The 24,854-nt window shown below is 39.6% G+C and overlaps 1 protein-coding gene across 4 annotated transcripts in view; it reads right to left on the minus strand.

Annotated features, from left to right (window-relative positions):
* Window positions 1-228: 228 nt before the first annotated feature.
* DYNC1I1 (dynein cytoplasmic 1 intermediate chain 1) overlaps window positions 229-24,854 on the minus strand; it is a 246,102-nt gene continuing 221,476 nt past the window's right edge. For all 4 annotated transcript variants that reach the window (XM_028156766.2, XM_028156777.2, XM_028156775.2 and 1 more), the window contains 3 exons: window positions 22,249-22,389; window positions 17,664-17,789; window positions 229-515 (listed from right to left, as the gene is read on the minus strand). In XM_028156766.2, coding sequence (XP_028012567.1) covers window positions 405-515; window positions 17,664-17,789; window positions 22,249-22,389 — 378 coding nt within the window. In that variant the 3' untranslated portion in view covers window positions 229-404. The remainder of the gene's footprint in view (window positions 516-17,663; window positions 17,790-22,248; window positions 22,390-24,854) is intronic.

The following is a 24,854-nucleotide window of genomic DNA, read 5'->3' on the forward strand; positions in this document are numbered from 1 at the left end:
TCATGGAGCACACCACATCTGCACCTAATCATATCTGGCTTCATATGGATTTAATAGGACTATGCCAGAAGTGCATGTAAGCACAAATTTAACCAGAGGTTTCCAGCTATTAAATACAAGCTACTAAGTAGTTAAAAGGCAACAACTAAACCCGTAAAGGTTCCCCCCCCCCCGCCCCCACCCTTATTTTTGAGGCAGAAATATAAAGATAAAAATGCTCTGGTGAATTTCAGGTTAGTAGAGCCAGGGTGGGATACATTTAGAGCAAAGCTGGCACAATATGGCACCCAAAATGTCACGGCAACACTGATACTGAATGCACACAGGTCACGGTGGGATGGATGTCTGTGGAGGCTGAGCTCTAGAGGGCGGACTTGGGGCTGGGGTGGGGCGGCTCACTTCCACTAGGCAGCCAGCTCCACGGCGCCTTCCTCCTCGCTGTCAGCTCTGTTAGCACGGATCTCCACGAGGGTCCTGGCAAATCGGGTCCATTCATCGTTGTGGGGCACTGCAAGCTGCAAAGCAAATGAATGGGAAATGGTGAACGAGATGGCGTTACGCCTGAAAGCCTTGAAGCCGGCACGACTGCTGCTCCTGAAGCTGGCGTGGCCCTCGGAAGGTAAAGGAAACCAGATCTTCATCCTTGTTCCTTGAATCAGTTAGATTCCCTGAAGTGTTGCTCTGAAACCGGCAACGTAAGGGAAGCACTGAAACACCACTTTCAGAAGCAAGATCACTCATGGAATTTAAAACACTTTACAAAGCTATGTAAACAGCTACGTTAAAGCACCTTCAGTAATGAAAAATTCATCAAGCAAACCAGACTTACAGTGGACAACAAATAAAAACTGCCATATTGCCCTGGCCGGTTTGGCTCAGTGGATAGAGCGTCGGCCTGCAGACTCAAGGGTCCCAGGTTCGATTCCGGTCAAGGACATGTACCTTGGTTGCGGGCACGTCCCCGGTGGGGGGTGTGCAGGAGGCAGCTGATTGATGTTTCTCTCTCATCAATGTTTCTGACTCTCTATCCCTCTCCTTTCCTCTCTAAAAAAATTAATAAAATATATATTTTTATAAACACTGCCATATTGACTAGGATTTTGAAATAACTATGGCACTGTTTTTCTAAGTCAATGCTATGGGTCCTTCTTTTAAAGGTGTTAATGCCAGGCCAGCGTAGCTCAGTGGTTGATCGTAGACCTATGAACCAGGAGGTCACGGTTTGATTCCTGGTCAGGGCACATGCCCGGGTTTTTGGGCTCAATCCCCAGTAGGGGGCATGCAGGAGGCAGCCAATCAATGATTCTCTCTCATCGATGTTTCTCTCTCTCCCTCTCCCTTCCTCTTGAAATAAATGAAAATTTATTCTTAAAAAATGAAAATATTGTTAATGTGCCAATATACATGACAGAAGTCTAGCTACATATACAAAGAAATCTTATTACTATGAAATAATGCTTTGGCTTTTCCAGCAAGATCTTATATGATACCTATGAATAATAGTAGTAGTAGCTAAAATTTACCAAAATTTCTGTTCACAGTACTTCACATGTATTAACTCATTCCTCACAACAATCCTATGTAGGGTAATATTAGGGTTTCATTTTACAGAAGAAGGAATTAAGGAACAGAAAAATCACCCTACCAAGCTTGCAAAGCTAGCAATATCAAAGCCAAGATCATCTGGTTCTAGCATTTACAGCCTTAGCTAGTATGCTATACTGATTCACTAAAAATGGGACTTAAAAAATTTCCCAAAGAATATCTTCTTCTGCGCACAATTTAGTGAAGAGAACATTACCCCCACCCAATATGAATTGCATGCAGAAATTTTCATTAGCTGATTTAAAGGATAACATTTTTTTGCATAACATCTAAAAATGAATTGCTTAAAGAAACCAGGCAAGTGATTGGAATAGAAAAGAGAATTATTTGAAACTGAGAAGCAGGGTCAAGTAGACATCTCAATGGTTTTCAGATAGAATAAAATTGATTTAGAGTGTAGAGCCATTTTCTTGGAGGATTACTCTGTAAAATGGTATAATCCATCTCTATAGGCACTAGTGCTACATGCGCTATCCACATTTTCTATAAACATTAATAACATATTCATTCCAATCAATATACATTATTTTAAACTATAAACGAGGCAGCAAATAAATCTAAGCATAGAGATCACTTCCACAACTGAAAAACTACCCACTATATAGAACCAAACAATTAGAACTTTAAACTTTTAATATAGGGGATGAGCATCTCAGATACTATCTGTCCAAGACAACTTATTGGAGAGTGGCATCACCATCCTACAAAGTATGTCCTTCAATTAATGTTCTAGTGCTAAGGTTAAATGTTTCAAGAGTTTAATATACAGGTGGGGGAAGTAAATTCTACTTATTTTGAGAAAGGGTATACCAATAAGAATTCTCATTTAGTCATATGAATGTGTTTTTGAATGGTTAAATACTTCCCTGGTTATTAAAATGAATCCAAAGTTGTGTTTAGGCAATGACATAAGTTCACAGTAGTATTGATAACACTGCTATTGCTTCGCTCAGTCCATTTTCTTACTTTGAGCTCTTTTCCTAGGTTCTATTATACTTCATTTTTCTCTTCAATTTTAGAAAATATTGCATTGGGGATAAGAAGCCCAGACAATAAATGATACAAAAGATCTAACAAAAAGCAAAAGCAGGATAGGGTTGGTATCATATTTATATGAGATAATAGGTCCATTTCTTTTCTCTCTTCCAACTCTTGACCAAGTCTTCCAAAAGAACCACACATCAAAAGCCCAAGAAGAGACAAAATCTAATCATGATAATGTATTTATAGCTTTTTTTTCCTATAAGGAGTATATTGTTCATAAAGATCAATATGCTCTGGGAGTTTGGCTCCCAAACATAACACTAGATTATTGGTATACTCATACAAATTTAAGTTAACATATGACACCATATGTCATGTTTTATTGATATCAACACCTAGAAACTATACACTAAAATAAGACAATAGGTAAATATATTTACACAGTTTCATGTGGTAGTAATGGCAAGACTGTTAAGAAATGACACTACTAAAAATTATGAAACATTAAGGTTAGGACACGTGCCCAGATACAGTTGGGGACAGAATTGAGTATCACTTATAACATACAGAGTTGCACATCTAAGTTTTCAAAAATAAATTTTGTTAAATTTAAATGTTTCTCATAAACAAAGGAAAATACCCTACAATGGAACTACATTTGACCTTCTCCATGGGGGTGGAAATAGTACTATTATACCAATACTTGTCCTTAAAAATACAGATTTTCCCTCAGAAAAGGTTTCACAGTATTCTAACATATCTTGTCCTCCTTTTGATTTGTGAAAGTTTCACTTAGTTTTGAAAAATATTAGAAGGTTGTTTTTTTCCCCAAAAACTCTGTTCTGTATTTTCCTCTCCAGACTATCATAAATAACACAGAAATGCTAGTTTGCTTCAGTTCACACAAAAAAAATTCTAGAGTTGAACACAATAGAAACACAGATGCTTCCAGAGACTTAAATTGACCTACCTCATCCTATTATATGTTTTCATCTAGTTGACTATAAAAATAACCCAAGATGATTGTAATGTTAGATTTAGAAGGTGAACTATAGACTACCCCATTTTTAGAATTAAGTATCACCGTCAGGAAGCACTTTCCGTATAATCTTAGCTTGAATGTGTGAATGTGTACTCACAGGCTGTTTTCACACCCAAAGTAATAATTTTGGGCATTTGAATTTCTTGTGTGGAAGACCAAGCAGGTGTCCTAACAAGCAAGACCCCTGTACATTTTACGGCTCTGGCTGCAACAGCCTCTGTCTGGACAGCACTGTCCTTCCTGCCCTTGGCGGGGCCTGGCTCTTCTCACCTGGTCCTCTCGGATTAGAAATTGCTAGAAAGGAGTCTCACAAGCATAAATGCATCTGGCACTTTCTCGAGGTGACTTTTAATCCAATAATACCTCAATCATTAAGTAAGAAAAATATTTGCTCATGTTTCTTAGTTAAAGAAAAACTCTGCCCCATAGCCTTCAAACCAGTATACAAATTTATTCCATCAGCATGGACGGAGCACCAACTATATGCCAGGCACTATGCTAAGAACTGAAGATACAACAGTGAATCATTTTGCCATATGACGACCATGAAATACAGATGAAAATTAATTTGTCATGTTTTCTAAGGTCAGAATGTGTGAATACTGGCATAGGATTTTTAAAAAACTTACTGACATTCAAAATATGAAGAGCTAAAAATTTACCCCCTTTCGGTGACAACTGCAACATTTCCTGGTATGTGTTATGTGTCAAGCAAGTAGCAGGAAACGAATGGCATAGTAATGACATGGCTTCCGCATCTTCAAGTTTCTATCAAGGCATTAAAGAGTAAATCTAGAGCATCGCTATGGCTTTTTCTCCTAAGAATAATAGTTTAAAATGGTTTTCAAAGAACTTATATTTGTGATAGGAAAAATATTCACAAGTTTCTAACGGTGATGATTAATTTAAATCAATTACCAAGTCTATTGGAAGCACCATGAAGAAAATAGCCCACAGTCATACCATGAGAAAGAACTCATAAAGACTGCCCAGTATTGTACTGAGTCAGAGCGGGTCTGGAAATGTTTTCCTCCTTCAGATTCATTGGCCGAAGCCCACATCCTAGGTCAGGATGACTCAGAATTTCCCTCTGCTTCAGATATGGCTGGTTCACCCTGAGCCCGTTAGGTGACTGTTTTCTAAAATTTTGCTAAATGTATAAAGCATATATTTATGCCCCAAACACTCAGGGCTCTGATGCCTGAGATAACAGAATCTTAGCTCTAAGAGTGACCACCTTTTATAGATATGATATGACCCTATTTTTACAGCCCAAGACCAAAAAGGTAGTTTCTGAGGTAGCAATTTGGCCTAAGGAGGAGGTAAAATGAACCTCAGATTTGAACAGGAGACTTAAGTCCTGCTCTCATCTTGGTTACTGGCAATGGCTAGGCACTTAACCTCTCACTGCCTGAATTGTAAAATGGGATGATGATGTCTGACCCATTTATCAACAGAGATGTGGAGAGGATGAGAACGGTAATCTAAGGGGAGAAAATACCATGAGTTCAACACAGAATAGTCATACACTCTTTTTCTCTAAACCATCACTCAGATTGAACAGGTTCTTAAAAATGGTATGTAAGTGACTGTTATCAATTCTATAACATTTACGTGGTTTGGTTTTTGTTTTCTTTCAGAAGTAATTCTGCTATTTGAGATGGGAGGACTTGAAGGAACAGGGCACGGACCTCTCTCTAACAGGTAGGAAACCGAAGTACAGGATGCTGAATGATTTGCTAAGGCCAACAGAACTTTCCCACGTTGTTCTGGTCGTGTGGTGCAATCAGGAGCCTCACCCTTTTACGAAATGCCAGCATACCAGGCCGGAAGGGCAGGCAGGCAAGTCATGTGTGTTTTGAATCACCTGCTAAAAGATTCTAAAGATTACTTTTAACGTTCTAAGATTCTTGGGAGATGAAAGGTGATCTTAATAAAGTGCAAAAGTTGTAGAGAAATCATGAAAATGGAACATTTTAGCTCCTCTCTGCCTCACCACTTCTGAGGCTGTGTCATGGATCTGTCCTCTCCCCTCTGCCTGAGTGGCCTGGAAGGTTCCTCTGGACCCTGCCCCACCCTGTCCCCAAACAGCTCATCAGCTATCCAGGGGGTGTCTTGCCTGAGCTACTGGTGCAGGTCAAGGGAGGCACAGGCTGCAGAATAACTGCATTTGGAGAATGGAGGCAGATCATATGTTCTGTCCCAGCTGCTACTCATTTGCTGTGTGACCTTAGGAAATGTGTTTCAACATCTCTGATCTTCAACTTCATTTGTGAGAAAGGAATTTTGAGAGCCAGCTCCTAGGACTGTTGTGAATAGTAAGTATGACCAAAAACAGAGCGTAGCACAGTCCTTGGCACAGTATAAACCCTGAATAAATGATGTTGTTTTTCCTTCTTAATGCTTATTTCCCTCTCCTCCATTTTGTTCTTTTTCCTTTTGTTTTTGCTTCCTTCCCTCTTCTTATTCTTTCATTGTCTACTTTTCACCTATATAGAGCTGTATTTTTAGAAGTATTCCTTATATCCTAACACATTTGATTTCTTTAAAACCCACCTAAATCATTTCCTAAGTAGTCACACTTTTAACCATAGTTCAGTTCCAGGAGCTCGGCCTGGGGAAGAGGTTCTTTCCGTTCACAAGACAAATTCTGTCAGAGTACTTTTCATTGCTTAGTTCAAAAACCAAATGTAAAGCCATTATTCTCTGTAAATATGCACAGATGTGCACACACACACACACACGTATTTTTTATTTTTAAAATAGGACCGACACAGCTTTAGCTAGCTATTTCCTCATTACAGCACTTTCTGCAGTGGGCTTCTACATTTTTAGCTCAAGTCGGAAGGCCTTGTAACCACCGGACCTGCTGTTATAAAAATCAAATGACTTTTTATAACCAGGGTTACACACACAAATATCATTCATGTGTCCCCTTTTATAAGCACCCGGCTAACCATTCTCAACAGTCCTCAGTCAAGCCTCCCTCATTTGTTAGTAATTTTAAAGGGTTTACAGTACCTAGCAACTGATTTTAAATAGCCGCCTTATCTGCCCTCGCTCCTACCAGCCCAATGCTGTATTTTTTTATGGTTAAAAATACGTGTCTCAGGCATTGCTCAGTATAAGAGTAGGTTAATTAAAAAAATATTTTTTTAAATAATTAAGACAGAAAAATATTCCATAATTTCTGTTTGGTTTCTTGGATATATTGCACATGGCAAACAAATTAAAGTGAGTAGGACTCTAGGCTTCAGGATAAATATTCCATGGGTGTGTGGTTCATCAGCATCTTTGTAATCTTTCAATTACATGGAGTCATTAAAAAAAAAAATGTCTGGGGCGATTATGTTAACTATGGATTCCGAACAGATACACAACAGTTCATCTCCTGCAGTAACCTAAATATTAAAGTTTTCTGTTAGAAATATATCTTACAAATTACCTTTTCACTTTAATACACATTGATTTTTTTTGTTTTGTTTTGTTAGTGCATTTACAGAAACCAAGGAAGCGAATGTGGGTTTCCACAGAACCACTGCTAAACCCCTTTAAGCTCTAAAAGCTTTTTTAAAAGTACAATTATTAATGGCACCCCAATTCAGGAGATTGTGGAGTTACTGGTATACAAATACACGTTTGTGTTCGGAGGAAGCCTATACTTTTTAGGGCAATTCCCTTTGCCACACACACAGATGGAAGCAAAGTGGGAGGTAATAAGCAATGAAACAGCCGCTGGAACGACCAAGCATACTCACTTCACATAAATACAGCTCCACTGTATTTAACTCTTGGGAGAGTCTAGCATCACTGGTAACAATGGATGAAACCACGGACCAAAATTCCAAGCCAGAATGCAGTACACAGAGGGCGTAAATATACTACAGTGTTCTACCACAAAGAGATATACTGTGTGGTAACAGCATTTACAGCACTTTAGAGAAGTCCAGAAAGTAGAAGTTACATTAATCTCCATCCTGTAGCATCTGCTGTTAACCAGTGAGTGGGTTAAAATTTCTGTAAAATCCAGCAGCAAGCTAACTTATAGTAGTCTGACGATATCTGACTATATTTGGTTAAGAAAGAATTTCTTTTATCTGAAAATCCCATTTAAGGGAGCCCTCATCCACCCATGAAGCTTGCGATCTCTGTGCCTACGATCCCTTCCTTGTATTTTTAAATGAGTGGTTGACTTTTATAGCATGTTTGTTAGAACAACACCTTTAAAAAATCCATTACCACCCAATTAAGGAAAGAAATAAAGGTAGGACATAAAGGTCAAAAGTAAATAGTAACAAATATGGGTCTATATCACTTTCAATAAGCCAACAAACATCAAAGGAAATACTTAATTTTTAAACACTATACTCAAAAAAACAACAACAACGAACCCTTAAAAATATTCTTCATGTTAAAATTTAGCGTTATAGGAAGCATGACACAATTCAGAAGTTTTTACCTGTGAAGGAAAAAAACAAATCACACAGCTGGAGAAGAAAGAGTCAATTCACTAAGCTTTAAAGATGACCCTGTTCACATTTGTATAAAATCTTATCACCCTCCTTTCTTCAGAAATCTCTTAAGCATTATTTTTTTTCTATTATTTGTAACAATCTATTTCTCTGTCCAAAAGATGGGGAAAATGCTAACAACATTGGCTGATGGGCAATAATGGAAAATAAACTTTTTAAACTTCCATTACCACTCTTTTTCCATAACAGAAAAGACCAAGGAAATGACAGGAAAATGAGAAAGCATCTGCTACTCAAGCAGATCTGTCATATTAGCTGACTAAACATATATCCCTCCTCTTCCTGATATTTATTAACTATAGGTTTTCTAGTAAATTCCTAGCAACCACTGCATCTAAGCAGTTTTGACAAAGAGAAGGCTTATTGATAAACACCTTAAAAACATTTACCAAGGTAGTAAAAGAAATGTCATTTCCTCCTACTGAATGTTTGGGCATAAAAGAGGTATTTTTATAATGTAGCTCATGATTTACCATATCTATAGTGTCCAAAAAAAGCACAATGAAAATGAAGCATTTTTCCAGTGGTTTGATAACTATTTGAATCAACTGTTAGGCTTTCATTACACTAGTGGCCAATTGCTCACTTTTACAAGCACAGGACGGGGGAGGGACTGGGACAGCGATGGGGAGGAAAGACAAATATGCTTTTCTAAATGTATTTTCTATATACCTTTTCTGTGCAAATATAGTTAAAGGGATTTTTTTTCCTGTCCATTAATCTATAGCCAACTTGGAGGCTGTATTCTGAATGCTTCACACAACTAAGCTTTCCCTTAACCTTCAACTTTCACATGTAAAACTTTCAATCACCCAACTATTTATTGACTGCCTGTTACTAGTATGAGCCAGGCACTGTGCTAGACCCGGATGTGGTACTGAAATAGACAACTGTAAGTATCTACTTTGTGTATGTGTCTGTGTATGTGTCTAATCTCTAAAGATTAGAAACTCGACTGAGGAATGCGATTAAGCCAAGGAAGTCTGCCAAAGTGATTTTTGTCCCTCTAAGTCAACAGGTTGGCTGTTTTTTAGGACCCCAGAAGATGTTCACTTGTTACCTAAGAATCCTTCATGCAAAGACAAATAAACATAAAAGATTTCATCTACCTGTTGGAAAACTGTTGGCTGGCCGTGAGGAGACAGATCTTAGGGAATGAACAAACCACAGATCAGTTTTATTTGCCAGCCAGAAAAGTAAAAGTGCAAAATTTCTTCTATAATGTTCAGCTTTGAGTTTACTGAAATGATAAATAATTCATGTTTCCAAATGTAAAAGATGTCCTGGTACCTGACATTCTCAAAAATGTGTGCAGACCTTCCTTGAAATTAGAATGTAACGATTGATTCACTTCCACATTTTGCAAGTCCAACCTACATGGTATCTAAATATTACACATACACATGCCTAAGCAGATATTTGATTTCTTATTCTATTTTGGATATACCAGTAAGAGCATACACACTCAAGGAAGAAACCCATAACTCTCCATTTCTATTCAGGTCAGTGTTCATCGACTCACAGATGACTGGAGCCGCTTCATGCTCGGCTGGTCCAAGCTGTGATTTGAGGCTACTGTTCTAAGCAGTAATTTTTCAAGATAAAATTTAGCAGTTTTGGAATTCTAAAACTAAACATACTTTTTCAGCCATAAAAAAAAAATTAACACTATAATTAGTGACTGCTTCAAAATCCAAACTGCTATTGAAGATGACAGTCTGAAACCACAGAAGAATCATAAAAGATGATTAATTATACAAACTGGCACTTGTTTCAGAAGGTTTATATTCATAGGCCACTTGCCACCAAAATGGAAATATATGAAGTTCATTGACTATTGCAAATTACTACACACACATTAATTTGGTTTTCATAAAATTAAATATTAGGATTTTCTTTTCATTGAATCAACTACTCTGTAATACATAAAAGTCATAAGTATTTTCTTATCAATTAAGAAAAAAAAAGTGCCTTGAAAAGATATTAATCTACTAAATCTATTTTCATAAACTAATGCTACCTGAATAAGCACACTATTTATATAATAATTAGTTTAATCATGGTCTTTTACATATATAATGATCAAAATGAAAGCCATTGCTACTACATTCACTATAAGATGAATAATTATAACATCAATTGGAATAGTGCTTTTTTTCTTTTCTTTTTAAATTAAGCACTTTTCCTAGAAGAAATCAAGTTAATACTAAAATGACAATCATACAGTTTAACTAAATTATTTTATTTCAAATATGTATAATTTATTATGGCAAGGAAATGAATTAATATATTATTTCAAAGAAGCTTATTTTATGTAATTATACTTATTAGCACCCCAAATCTGCCCATACAAATATGTCGTTGTGCTTTTTGACTTAACTGCACCGTGTTGTGGCTACGACAATAAAAATTCAGGCAAAACCTGAAAAGTGCAGTTGAGAATTGCAATGCTTAGTTTCTCGGTCACCACATATCTAGATATTAGCAGAGCTAAGTATGTGCATTTTCGGTTTTCATCTCGGTATCTGGTATGATGGAATATTTTATGCCAAAGCCTTCTTTAGCATGGAGGGAACATCAAAAGCAGTGTTTCTCATCAGCTAAAGAAAAAATATTTCTTCATTGAAGAATAAGCTGGTATTGCAAAGACCTTCAAGCATCTTGCAATTCATGGCCACACTCCCTTAATGAAAAACACAAGTGTTTGGGGTGATTCTAACTGGACTTAGGAAAGCTGAGCCCAGCCCCACTCCCTGCTTCCGGAGGCTGCCAGAGCGTAGGCAGGCTATCGGGTTCGTCAGCAGCAGGGGATAATGGCCTTCATAAAGCACAATAATCAAACTGACTGATTGCATATGAATGTCGTTCTTTTTCATTAAGGAACTCTTACTTGAATTAACCACGAAATCTCAGTTGAACTTCATATTTTGTGTTCCCTATTCCCCCTTCCCCCCGGAGGGGGTTGTTTATATTCAGGGCACCAACTTCTTGTGGAAAATTGATGAAGGCCCTGTCCTACTCCAGGTAGTTCCATAAAGCAAACAATTACTGCTTAAGTGTAATCCACTTAAAATCATAAACATATTGTATTTGTTTTGTGTCACTCAAATCCTATTTAACTCCCAGCACTTCCAGTTTCTCAGATGGGACCAGAGCAAAGCGCTTTTTAAAGTGCCAGAGGCAGGGCTCACCGAATCTTTTATTGTTATTCTAGCTGGCTATGAAACCTGGGAGGCACTTTCTAATGGTCCTGGTACATTGACACCTTGACCGCCATTCCAAACTATATTACCTAGGTCATTTTTCCTGGTGGGATTCCTAATAAATTCTTCATTCTAAGTATTCATTTCAGCTTTAAAATATATTTAAATGAACACTGAAGCCATGCTTTACGTTTCCAGCAGTTATATTTGATCTCTCCTATTCACCTGCATTTTACCTGCTTAAGAATTTTTCAAGGACCTTTTAACGTACTAACAAGTGTCAAATGTATTGTATTTACTGAAATGAGTAATGAAATGACCAGCCCCCCCAAATAGTCCTATCAAACAAGGTGTCTGAAATGTTGCCAAAGTTCAGGGTTAAGATGTAAAGGCGAACGCACGTTTTCTCAGGTAATGAGTGAGTGGGAAAACCAAACAAATAAAGCCAGGGCCATAAGATCTGTTCACCTCCCAAACTACAGATTTCAAGTTGCCATTTTATTTTCCAAATTCTTCCTTCAGCTGAACCCGTGTTTGGAATTTTATCACTTGACTGCGGCAGAAATATAACCAAGGGATTGGAAACTTCGGTGTGTTTTCCACAACTGAACACAACATCTTCCCTGGAAGAGGTTAACGGAAAACGAAATAAAAGGAGGTGGACGATAAACTGCGTCTTTTAAAAACTGGAGCTGCAAACAGCTCTCTAACTAATTCAGATAAGCAGCAAACGCCAGTGAGGGGATATGCATGACAGCGGCGGCTGCGTGACAACACCCAAGCATTCGCGGTGGCAACGGGCTTTCTCTAAAACACATCTGCGAGGACGACAGGTAGATGGGCCGACTATCAATCACCAGCACACGTGAATAATTCCATCCTCGCTGGCCCATGTGCTGTGAAAATCAGCTCCACAGATGTGGAAAAGCTTGCTATTCAGTCAAGGAGCCATGGCAGTGAGTAATTTTTATGTTTAATTCTTTAGAATATGTGTTCACACATCATTAAAAAAAATTCAACCATGATTAACAGCTCTCTACGAGTGGATTCTGAAGCAAAATGCACTCAACATTTTCAGGTCATATTTGCAGTTAATTTATGACTTGCTATCTTACCCGCGTTTCAATTAATTGAATGGAAGCATACAGCTCCAAAACAAACAGGCTGCAATCCCATAGTCTGGAGAGAAAAAGCCTCAAAACTTATTCAAGAGCTAGGCTCAGGGTTTTTTTGTTTTTGTTTTTTTAAATCTTACAAAATTTAAATGGTGCATGCAACCACTGTCCATGGAAGTAACTGTTAAGATGCACAAATAGAATAAAATTATAGCCAAATCATACAAGGGGTCGTCGCTGTCGTTCATTGATTTCACATAACTTCCATTTATGCTAATGGAATTAAGCACCTGCTCAGCAAAGAAAATAGACCCCTATCTGTGAAAATAAGTGTGTACAGTATATTTTCCAGATACAACGCTGAAATCAAACAACCGAAAATGCGTGCTATATAAACAAAGCATCATGTGGCCTACCTGAAAACACTGCTGATTTATATTTTGCCTCCCGAGTCACAGGCCCGGAGATATTACTCGTGCCTTTGCCATTCCAATGTAAGAAAAAGGAAAAAAAAAAAATGGCCGGGAGGAAGAGACGGACAAACTCAATCCGGCGGTTTCAGTGAGCTCATACGCAATCCTCTGTTTACCCCTTCAGAAGTTCATGATAAATTGTACCAGTAAATGTGGATTCCAGCCACTGTTTTCTGCCATCATCTTAAAAGCCCCGAAGGATAACTGTATGTACTAGAGGAGGCATGATCATGGGGACACTATGCTGGGACAAGGAGGTGAGGCAGACTGGTTGGAGTCTGTGAAGGACTGGTTGACACCAGAGTCCCTTTCGAGCATGCCTTCTAGCTGACCCCTAGGCATGTCTACCTGGACTTGAATGGCGCTGTCTCTATTGGTAGTCACAGAAGTCTCTTGTCAGGGAGTTCTTGACAATGGAGTGGATGGAGAAAGGTTGTCCCTCTCTACTCCAACTGCAGTGGGCAGCACAGAGACCTTCCCCCAAACTCTATTAAACTTTCAGTTAAAATGACAATGTGATCAGAACAGGGTTGTGGGGAGAATCAGTATATCCAGTATGGTTTCAGCTCTATTTTTATTGGCCTCATGATGTTTATAATGTAAAGTCATTGCTATTTTCATTCAACATTTTTAAACAGTCTTAAGAAATAGGTAATAATAAGAAAAACATATGGCATGTACTACAGTTAACCACATTTCTAAAGATTTCTCCTTCTTCGTAATGGTCTAGGTCAAGGCCAGAATTTGTCATTTCTGATTTGCATCATGAGGGATAGGTATTAAAAGCAATGCTCCCGTGGACAGGACTGGTTGCATAATCTGCAGGGCCCAGTGCAAAATGCACATGCGGGGTGCCTCGTTAAAAATCTTCCCAACAATTGCAAGACAATGACGGCAGAGGACCAGACCAAGCTCAGGGCTCCTCTGAGCACCGGGCCCACACGACTGCACAGGCTGCACACCAGGAAGCCAGCCTCCCTCTTGGAACATGACCTTGGCAACAGATAGCCTGTTGCCCGCTGCTTTCTCCTCGGCCTAACAGAGTTCCCAGGGGAATCAGCCGTGGGAGAATGAATGTGCCATGTCTTCCCACAGACACCTCTTCAATGTTTGAGGTCCAAGGAAAATGGATCAACAAAGTGTACTCTAAAAACTACCATTTAGTGTTTTATACAGATTGTATTCTAAGGCTCATTTAAAAGCCTTTCATCTTCTTTCCCAGAGGGTTCCGCAGAACAAGGTTTTCCATCCAAAGGCCAGCATGACCCTAGTGAGGGGTTCATTTTTAATGGGGACCAGCGGGCCAATTTTGAATACAGATAATGGTAGCACAGTCTACTAGCAATTTGATCCTCAATGCCATATTTTTTCTCTTCCTCTCTCTCTATATTTTTAAATCACGTCCTGCTCAAACCCCCTCCCTCTGGTCAGCCTTGCACCAGCCTTACATTTGACCTCAAATTCTAAGTTCAGGTAACTTGGAAAGTTGGGCAGGGGCTGTGGAGAGGGTGCCCTTTCCTCCCAAGCAAGTTATGCTCTGTCAGTTCTAGGCTGGGGGTGGAGACAGCAGTAATTACAGCAATCTCGGCATCTGCCCATGAAGGGATCTACCACCTCTCAGAAGTGGGCTTTAGCTGAGCTCAGCTGTAGACAAGCCATCTTTCCTTTCAGTACCTGGAGCCTCTACAGAGTTGGTCTTCAGAGATTTAGAACAGGGTATAGAGATGAACAAAGAGAAAAAAGACTCCTGCCCTTTTCTCCCCGGAAGTAAACATGAGGTAAATTTGTAAATACCTTACAAAAATACTGAAGAAAAACACTATGGTTAAGACAAAATTATCTTGTTAAGTCTGAGTTTTTCTGAGCTGTAGATGGTTTTGTATAAGATCACACAATACAGAGAAGACCGTGCAAACGTGTAAGCCTACCCTGAGTTTTGGTCATTCAGAGAAGGGCTAGAAGATTATAAAATTACCTACTCTCAATAAAGTAGTATATCCTCTCCCCCGCCCTTCCCCCCACCGCCTCTGGTAGTGAATTTGTCGGGATAAACAACCTTACAAATTGTTTGGCCTATTATATGTCACAGAGATTTTTCTATAGCCTGTCTAGACTCCAGACAATAGGCGAGACTGGCCTATCATTGCAGACATTTCTACAGTCTGTAATATCACTTAGAAAAGTAAGGGCAATAATACAAAAATGAAAACCAGCCTGATCTGCCGGTACGATGGTAGAAATACAAGTATAACAACACTTAACAATTTAGAAATGATGGTAGAAACCTAGCAAGAAGTTTGAGCAGCCACATATCAGCCAAAGCAACTTTCGCAAAATCATTTATATGCCCCAAATGAGGCATATTCAAGTAATTCTGTCCACAAAGTATAAAATCACTTTCATCACAGAAAATTCTGTATATGTTTTGTGTTTTCTTATTGCATAGAGAGAGAGAGAGAGAGAGAGAGAGAGAGAGAGAGAGTGTGTGTGTGTATATATTACATATAATATAAAACCACAAATATATGTATATTTATAATATTTGTGGTCAACATACAGACTTTTAAAAAGGCCTGTCTCTGAATAAAGTAGGTTGTTAAACTAGTCTGCTTTCCAGCCCTCTTGGATAAAATAATGTTGCATATAAACTTACAAGAATTAAGGGACATTATGTATAAGCAAGGGAGGTGGAGAAAAGTGTTTTGTTTTTTTTTTAATTTCACCTATTTCCTTCCACTGCATCTCTGAGCATGTCTCCACATCATCTTTCTCTCCCACAATTACATTTGTTATAAATAAAGGAAAGAAAGAAAGAGAAATGGAGAGAAAAAAAGAAACCTTGCTTGTTTCTTTATATTTTCCTTCTATGCTAGCTTTTACATTTTTTAGTAAGGAACCAATGAAGAGTTCTTGGTTTTGTTGTTGCTTAATTTATTGTAATGATGACCAATCAAAAGATGCACTGAATGTAAAGAATACCCGTTGAAGAAAATATTGCTGGAAAGCTATCGGCAATATTTTCAATTCAGAGGGTATTCGCTCTCCCAAAGACTCCAAACTGTGTCAGTGCTCACCAGACCACGTGCATCTCCGACACGGGGGATATATATTAAGAGTCTTTAGTGCTGCTGGAATGACTCAGCTTGTGGCATCAGGAGCAATTAGGGGGTTGTCTAATGAAACAGAAAACATGCAGTAAAACCGAGAGATCCTTCCAGTTCTTTTATGTAGTTGTACCTCCCAAATAGAAAACTCCTATTTCTAAAGTCATCCCATGTCTATCTTTGGGTGAATTTTTAAAAATTCCCCAAAACAACCCCATTTAGTTTGTTTCAACACAACCAACTCAACCATATAGCAGTGTGTGATACATCATCAACAGTTGCACCGCAGAACCATGTAGGATTGCCCAAGTGACAGGATGCTGATTGATGAAGCCATGCAGAACCCTTCTCAGTGTGATCAGCTAAGCCATCATCTACCAGGCATCACCGGGCACTTCCCAGGTTAACACGTGTATGCATACAGATGTGGTGTATCCCCCCCCCCGCTGGGATGCAAATGTTAGATTCATAGTATGCCAAAATAGCATCATGCAACACTCTTATTTTGTTTTGCTTAAAAGTTCAATATTTTCTGTCTTTAACGAAAACATTCTTTAACCTCATCAGAAATGAAGGTTTTTTGTCAACACTTTCTTCTAGAATAAAAATAAACAGATATACTTCAGTACAACTGATTGATAATGTGATATTAAATATAGTCTAATGCTCCAAGGAGATTTTATGGAAATAAAAAATGTAGTTTTTTTTATGTACCATGATCTTCAATAATACTTAACATACAGGGATGGCAAAAGTAGGTTTACAGTTGTTCCTATGGAAAATAATACAACAATTAATAATAATAATACAAGAATAAATTCCATGTTTTGCGTACTCACAATTTTAAACCTACTTTTGCCCCACCCTGTAACACGTAACAAGACATACCAGACCCTTAGGCTGGTTTGGCTCAGTGGAAAGAGTGTCATCCTGTGGACTGAAGGGTCCCGGGTTCGATTCCAGTCAAGGGCACATGCCCGGGTTGCGGGCTCGATCCCCAGTGTGTGGGGAGGGGGGAAATGCAGGAGGCAGCCGATCTGTGATTTTCTCTCATCATTGATGCTTCCATCTCTCTCTCTCCCTCTCCCTTCCTCTCTGAAATCAATAAAAGTATATTAAAAAAAATAGAGATGCCAGAGAGGTCTATCTTTCATATAATAACTTTGAATACCATAAAAACGGTACACAGTTCTGATTCACCTCAGCCTTTTAATTAAAGATTAATGGTTTTCGTTTTAACGAAACACATCAACTAAAACTTGACTTTTTGAAATAAACAACAAAGTCCAGATTCAACAGCTGCATGATGAATATGGCAAACTTGCATTGTCATGAAGTTGGTGGGAAGTGCATGCTGGGCCCCAGGGCAGCTGGGAATCCTGCGGTGCTCTGCAGGGAACCTGGGTCATTCCCTATGTGTCCTGCGTGCGGGGAGAGGAGTCCAAATTAGGCTCCAAGGAAGTCTCGCCCAACTCCCACTGAAGTCGATGGAAATTGGCAAACGCACTCAAGAGGGCTCCTGTGGTCCACAAGGTGTTGTTAATAATTTCACTAGGTCTTTAAACGAGATATAGAAGTAAAAAAATAATAAATATGTGTCTGTACCTCTCCAACATCGTAGATCCAAATACGGCCTTCGGAATCCCCGACGGCAACCTCTTTGCCAGCTTGAGCCCAACGAACACGGTTTAGGGCAGACGCCCCCTCAATGGCCACACTCGCTGTTGGAACCTGCCAAAGAGGTTAGGAAAGAATCTCTGAGTATGAATTTAAATATACGTTTAACTGGATGAGTCACCACTGCCTTCCTGGGCATGAAGTAATATACGTCCCCGCAGAAGTAAAAGGGTTCATTGTTCTTACATCAGATGCTCCACTGTACCAAGGGGTACAGGGGAGATGCTTTAATGAAAAACGAAAAGAGGGAGAGTCTTTTCCCACAATCAATGGGCAGTGAGTGACATAAATATGTCTTCAGATTATGCAGGGGGTACATCCAACGTCCAAAGCAACACAACAGCTCCATGTGCTACTTTACCACCAGGTCCTGATTTATGGGTGAATGGAGAGCGATTTCAGGATTTACCAGGATTAAGGATACTCTAAAAGGCATGAGGGAGGGTGTTGTTTGGTGGAACAGAAGTCATAGTACTATGAGTCTCTAGGGGAAAATTATGTACTGATCCCGCAAAACCTCATCAGAGAGGGGGTGATCAGAAGAAGAAAAAGTAAGCAGGTGAAAAACTTCAAAACCTCAAATTCTCTTTTTTAATTTATCTCCCCCCCCCCGCCCCTCCCCCCCCCCCCCCCCCCCCCCCCCCCCCCCCCGCCTCTCTGTTTTCCCTCCTCCTGGCAGCCCCGGGATGTAGGAAGTGCTCATACCTTTGGACATGGGCCCAGGGTGACAACCTGATAGAATGGGGGGCAGCACCTACTGGTAGAAAAGGTCTTATAGCTCCTCTAATGCACACCTGAGCTCCCACCACGTTGATAATTGAAACAACAACAACTATTAAAGGGGACCGAGCGTGCCGATGTAACTGAAGTACTTGTTACAGGAACCTTAGCATTTGAAAAAATAATTTCCACGGGCCTGCCCCTTGTCCATCATCAGTTGTGTAAACTCCTGTCTTGAAGGTTGAAGGTTTATTCACATACAGAGCAGATGCCAAGAGAACCTTCTACAAGAATGTTGAATAAGAAATGACAACGGGCCCTGGCCGGCTTGGTTCAGTGGATAGAGCGTCAGCCTGCGGACTGAGGAGTCCCGGGTTCGATTCCGGCCAAGGGCACATGCCTGGGTTGCGGGCTCCATCCCCAGTGGGGGGCGTGCAGGAGGCAGCTGATCAATGATTCTCTCTCATCACTGTTATTTCTCTCTCTCTCTCCTCCCTTCCTCTCTGAAATCAATAAAGAAATATTAAAAAAAAAAAGAAAGAAATGACAACGGGCCATTAAAGAATCAAAAAGGTAAATGCTAAGACAAAAATTAAAAAAACTATAGTGAAAAAGAGGGCCACCGAGCTCATCTCACCACGGCCTCAGACCTGCGTCTAATACACACGTCGGGTCGGGAAACACGACGTGCAGTGTGCCTTGGTGCTCCTGGCTCTCTGATTCCAGGAATTGGAACCATCTGTTTATATGTGATTATTGACCCAATACCTATCTTTAAAAGAGCGATAAAAACTCCATCATATGTAAGAATCTATGTTTAAACTTAATCTTGAAATCAATAAAAATTCTTTCACCCGTTTAAATCACTGCATGTCAATTATGAGCAAAAATGTAAACAACAGTCCCCAGCTCATTTTTTTTTCTCCTTAAAATACACAATTTCTACAATAAAGGTACCTGCTGTGCAAGCAGGAGCCTGAATTTGTAACCAAACCTTTCAAAGGCCAAAACAATGTGAATTTAGATGGGCTGTAATTCTGTCAATACATTTTATTATTAGTGTGCTACTCAGAAGACAAATCAGAGATCCAGCTAGAGTTTTCAGAATTAATTCTTAACTCCATAATGGAGAGAAATCAAACAGAATGATACTTTACCTAATTATATTCAATATCAGATTTTTAAAAAAATCAACATTTTCAAAAATGGAATAAAAATGTTTAATCTTAATATGAGTTTGATAAAAAATGAACCACTCTGAAAAAACTGATTTTTGATACATTTTAAATTATGCCTAATACATTTTAACTAATTTTATATTTATGTGGAATTAAGTAATATAGCAAAGTGAATCAGTTAATATTCTAACCATTTAACATACCTTCTTTTCATAGATACTATAAGTGGTAAAAAATGGCTATCACACCCTATAATACATGCTGATAAATTATCGAATGCATGAAGGAAATGACTAAATATATTTTATTAGCCTGACCGGTAATGGCCTTTCAAAAGTTGGTGAACCTATAATGAAAATAATTCTTATATTGCCTCTGTCTTTCTTACTCTTGTATTTCAGTTTCATAAATACTTTCACATTTTTTGAGGCTCAATAATTACGGTTACCACAAAACGAAACTATTTGCAAAGACAGGACCTATACAGCATCAATTACTACACTGTGCAGAGGTAAGTGAATATAAACTATCCTTGCATAGGAGCAGTTGGGACAACTTGGTTTAAAAGCACAGGACTTTGAATAACAGCAAAACACTGGGATTTCAGGTTCTTTTTAAAAAAAAACAAATCTAATTCCTAATCTCACAAATATTTGAAAAATCTCGTTCAACTTGATAGAAGGCAAAACCAATTTGAGGGTTTTCAAAAAAGCGTTTAGTTCATTACTGGATTTGAATCAGACTCTATATATCGACTATTACTGTGAAAGCAGAATTACGGTTACCACAAAACTAAATGGTTCGCATGCCCAGTAATGATTTTTTGAAATATTTAGCTATAACACTTTTATGTGGTTGTCTTTTGATACCTAGAGAAAAAGAAGGGGGGGAAATGACTTCTGGCAATGTTGAGACATTCATTTCATTTTACCTAAAAAATCTGATTAAAAATAAATCAGTCAAATAAGAATTATTAAGGAGTTTAGAGAACACTCACTCCCATTGAATTGTAGTTGGGTTTTACCTAAATGTCACCTCTACTAAGTCTGGTTTCTGATACTGGGGGTCTCCTCAGTCAATCTGGAAAACCTGTGTTTTTTGGTTGCTTTAAGTGAATGAGTTTATTTTAGCAGACAGAGGCAACGTGAGATGAAAAACTTTGGGAAACTGTTAACATGTGGAGTAATAACATCTTTCTATTAAAAGCAGAAATGTTATAACATTTCCAAATCCCAAACGATGGGCATTGTATGTACTCAGGCCTTTAGAGTATTTTCAAAGATGCTTTATGCCATAACCCCTATGCTTGTCACATGCATAGTTCTTATGGCCAAAAGGAAAAATACACTTCAATGGAAATATTTTAAAAAGGTAACAATTGGGCATTGGTTATAGGTTGGTATATAATCTTGCAAGATACAATGGCTCAATAATAACACCTGAAGGATATCTCCCTGCCCCCTCCCACAAAAAACGCAGGGGAGTCTACTCCTCCTCATATCCTCCAGCTGTAGGCTTCCTAATTAAAAAGGCTGAGCTGTTTCCTGCTCAAAACACTTCAAAAGAGCTCTCTCTAGTTCTCCACTTGACATATAGTTTGCAACACTTGTTCCTCTTACCTGTCCATTCTTATTTGTGGAGAGCTTCCCTGAATCAGAGACCGGGAAATGATGGAGACCACTTTATTTTATTAAACTGAAAGACATTTAATATTCATATATTTTTTAAAAAAACCCACATAACCAAATGAGCACCTCAATAATTCTGAGTAGAAAAAAGGGGGGAAAAAGTCACATAGCATAATTTGAAAAACATATATACGTAGTTTAACTTTTAAAAAGAATGTTTCCTTAGTGTCAATTGTGTTTTCTGAAAATGGCTATTTTTCACTTGTGAAGTATTCTAAATGCGACGTGTTAAAACTGCAATTTCTAAAACACACTGGGTTTCGCACACACGTTCAGAGTTAGAAACTATTGTGGAAAGTCTGCCTGTGAGGTGAACATCTTAGACAAGGACTGTTTACCTTGTAAAAATTAAATGGAGGCTGGATCTGGATCTGAGCACAAACAGCCAACAAAATCATCTCTTGTGGATTCCAAATAGGAATTGGGCAAATAGTGAACACTATCGAATCGCCGTTTTAAAAGCCCAATCTAAAGTCAGTGTCCAATAAACAAACAAACAAACAAATAGCGTCCACAAATCTTACTTTTCCAAATATTTGCCAATAGAGTTAGTTATTTCAGCCCCGCTCTGAAAGATGCCTGTGTGTTCCTTCCCTTAGGGGCAAAGCGTGAGCAAGTATCATTTTGCTCTTTGCAAAAAAAAAAAAAAAAAAAAGGGGGGGGTCGTCAATTGTGCAGCATCTGCCACGGTTTAGGGATGAAGTGAGATTAAATGATTTTTGGCAATGCATCTGCCAATTCCCTTCAGAGCTGTCCAGAACCGGGGGCCGGCAGCCCAGCTGCAATAGGAGGGTCTGTCCAAAAAAGGCCGGTTTTTTATGCAGAGAGCTGGGGGAGGGGGGAGGGGGGGGGGGGGGGAGAGATGGAGAGAGGCTGACTGTGCCCCCCTCCCCACCCTCCCGGCCCGGCGCCTGCGCCGCTGCTCACCTCGGTGTCGTTGTTGAGGTTCCAGAGGTCCAGGCGCCCCATCCCGTCCACGCAGGCGAAGAGCGCGGGATGCACGGGGGACCACATGACGTCGTACACATAGTCGGCATTGTCTTCAAAGGAGTAGAGCGGCTTGTTGTGCTGTAAAGCAGAGGGACCGTGAAGACTTTGTGGCGCTGCTGCTGCCTCGGGCTGTCTAGCGAGCCTAATTAAAAACTTTGCACATTCACCAAGTGTCATAAAACTTCCCGAGATGAAAGTCCTCGAGAAGGTGGACCGCGGCTTTAATGTGACTGGAACTGTCCAGTGGCATAAATAAATGCTGGGGTGGAGGGGGGGGTTGCTCTTAAGGGGCCGGGGTGGAGGGGGTGGGGAGGGGGGCGGAGGGCGGTTTCAGGCTCCATCGGCAGAGACATTCCAGGCAGGTGGACACGGGACTGCCCCTTAGCTCGGGATTCCGCCGGCCTGGCCGGGCTACGTTTTGCCAGCCGCTCGGAGCCCGAACCCAGTCGTGGTCCTCCTGCCGGGATCCTACCCGCTGGGGATGCTCGGCAAATCCCCGGCGGTCCCGGTGGCCCCGAACCCTGTACACCGAAGGCAACGCCTGCCACCACGTGGTCATTGTGTGTAGTTGCAAGTCTGCCTCCAGTCCCAACTGAGGACCAAATCCATAGTTGGATGGTTCCTTTGCGGCGGGGGTCGCGGGGGAACGGAACGGGAACACACATTTTAAAGGTGATTTGTAGTTCTTCTGGGAAGTGAAAAATCTCGCGGTTCTCAGACCTTAGTCTCCCTACCTAGGGTCAGGCCGTGCACCCAAGCCAGGTGAACTGGCGTGGCTCAATTTACTACCCTGAATCTTCAAAGATGAACCACATTTTCTAAACCCCCCCAGTATTTATTTCCAAGAACCCTGAAATTGGTGTTTTCTTGGGGAAATGCATTTGTACACCCCCCCCCCCCCCCCCCCCCACTGCATACAAATGCTTGCACTCTCCAGAGGGATACAATAAATTAAAATGGCACTCTTGATTTCCAGTGAATATTGTCACATCAAAATAGCACAGAAGTCAGAGGCAAGTTTGAAAGTACACCAGAAATAAAACGTAATTGGACTTCATGAATTATTCATTCCATCTGGCTTGTCTTATTCTAATTTCTGCATAATGGGCTTTACTAATCCCTGATCAATTAATGTAAAATGAAATTTAAATGATAATGAAAGCCCTAGAGATAAAAAGAAATTAAGTATTCTTATACCCTCTGACAGAAATCTAAACAATGGGAGTTCCCCCCCACCCCGTGTCGTCTTTATCCAGTCAGCTGTCTGTACTCTTGGGTCCCACTGAATGCCTGTACAGGCCAAGAGTAAAAAGACCAAATCAAATTTAATAACATACAATATGAACAATCTGCATAGGATCTTCAAAGCATGTATCTGTAGGGAAGCAGCTTGGACGAGGACTATTATTTCCAACTCCCCAAGTGTACTGATAGTGAATGTAAAATGCACAAAAATGCATGCAGTGACATCAAAGTGAACAACATTAGTGAGAAGACAGTAACAGGTCCATAACCTAAACTTAAGGCAACATTAGTTAAGGTACTAACGATAAGTGGTTTCTTTCCTTGAATTAAATGACTTTGGCGTTGCTTAGAAGTGGACACAATTGTAATACTATTAAAGCAGTACAGGAGAGTTTAGATGGCCCATTGTATGTGTGCATGTGTTGGTAGTGTATGTGTGAGAAACGTCTTATTTTTAATTCAAAAAGTATCTAAGGGGGGAGTGAGTTGAAAATATATATATACATGACATTGAGAGCTCAAGAAGAATAGAAAGGACATTAGCCTTAGAGTTTTGTATCTTAACTTGCTGTAACTCTTTTATGCCAACATTTTTATTATATGCATGTCTGCACATGGATTTGGAGCTAAAATTGCCTCTTTGCTATTTATGTAGCTTCTTTCTTCCTCTCACTGTTTGCACTAGCTGATTCAAACTACTTTCTCCCGAAAATCCGCCTATCCAAGGATGCAATATAGCGTGGTTGTATCATTTTTCCTTATTAATGCAGAAAAAAAGGCAGTGTGGAGTAGCTGGGTTTTCACCGACCACTTGTGAATATTAAATTCTCGCTCTCGTAGAAATTATTCTTGCCCAAACTGTTGATTTTACAGCAAGACAGTTAAGATTTGTTAAAGAACATGAGTAGCACGTTCTTCTTAAAGTTAAAGGGTAGAAGAGACTTACACATGCCTAAAAGAGTTGATTCTCAGTATTTTCTTTCAATAACCCAGCTGGTAGTATAACTGATGATATAGAGGCCTAGACACAGATATACACATGCAGACATACAATAAGCACGTAACACACCTACGGTCCATCCTTGTTTGGATCAGAAGACCATCCAGCTTTAGAGGGCCCTTTTCTAAGGAGCCTGTTCATCTCTAGTACTGTTTCCTTTTTTCCTTTTACTGGCTTCTTCTCTGAGAAACTTAGTTGAGATTATCATCTATCCTGGAGACTTCACTGTTTAAACATCTGGAAATAACTGTTATTATTCATGTTACCAAAACCCAATCTTCTCATGTTTAATAGCATT

This window comes from Eptesicus fuscus, chromosome 14, assembly GCF_027574615.1.
Source record: "Eptesicus fuscus isolate TK198812 chromosome 14, DD_ASM_mEF_20220401, whole genome shotgun sequence".
In the NCBI taxonomy this organism is placed as follows: domain Eukaryota; kingdom Metazoa; phylum Chordata; class Mammalia; order Chiroptera; family Vespertilionidae; genus Eptesicus; species Eptesicus fuscus.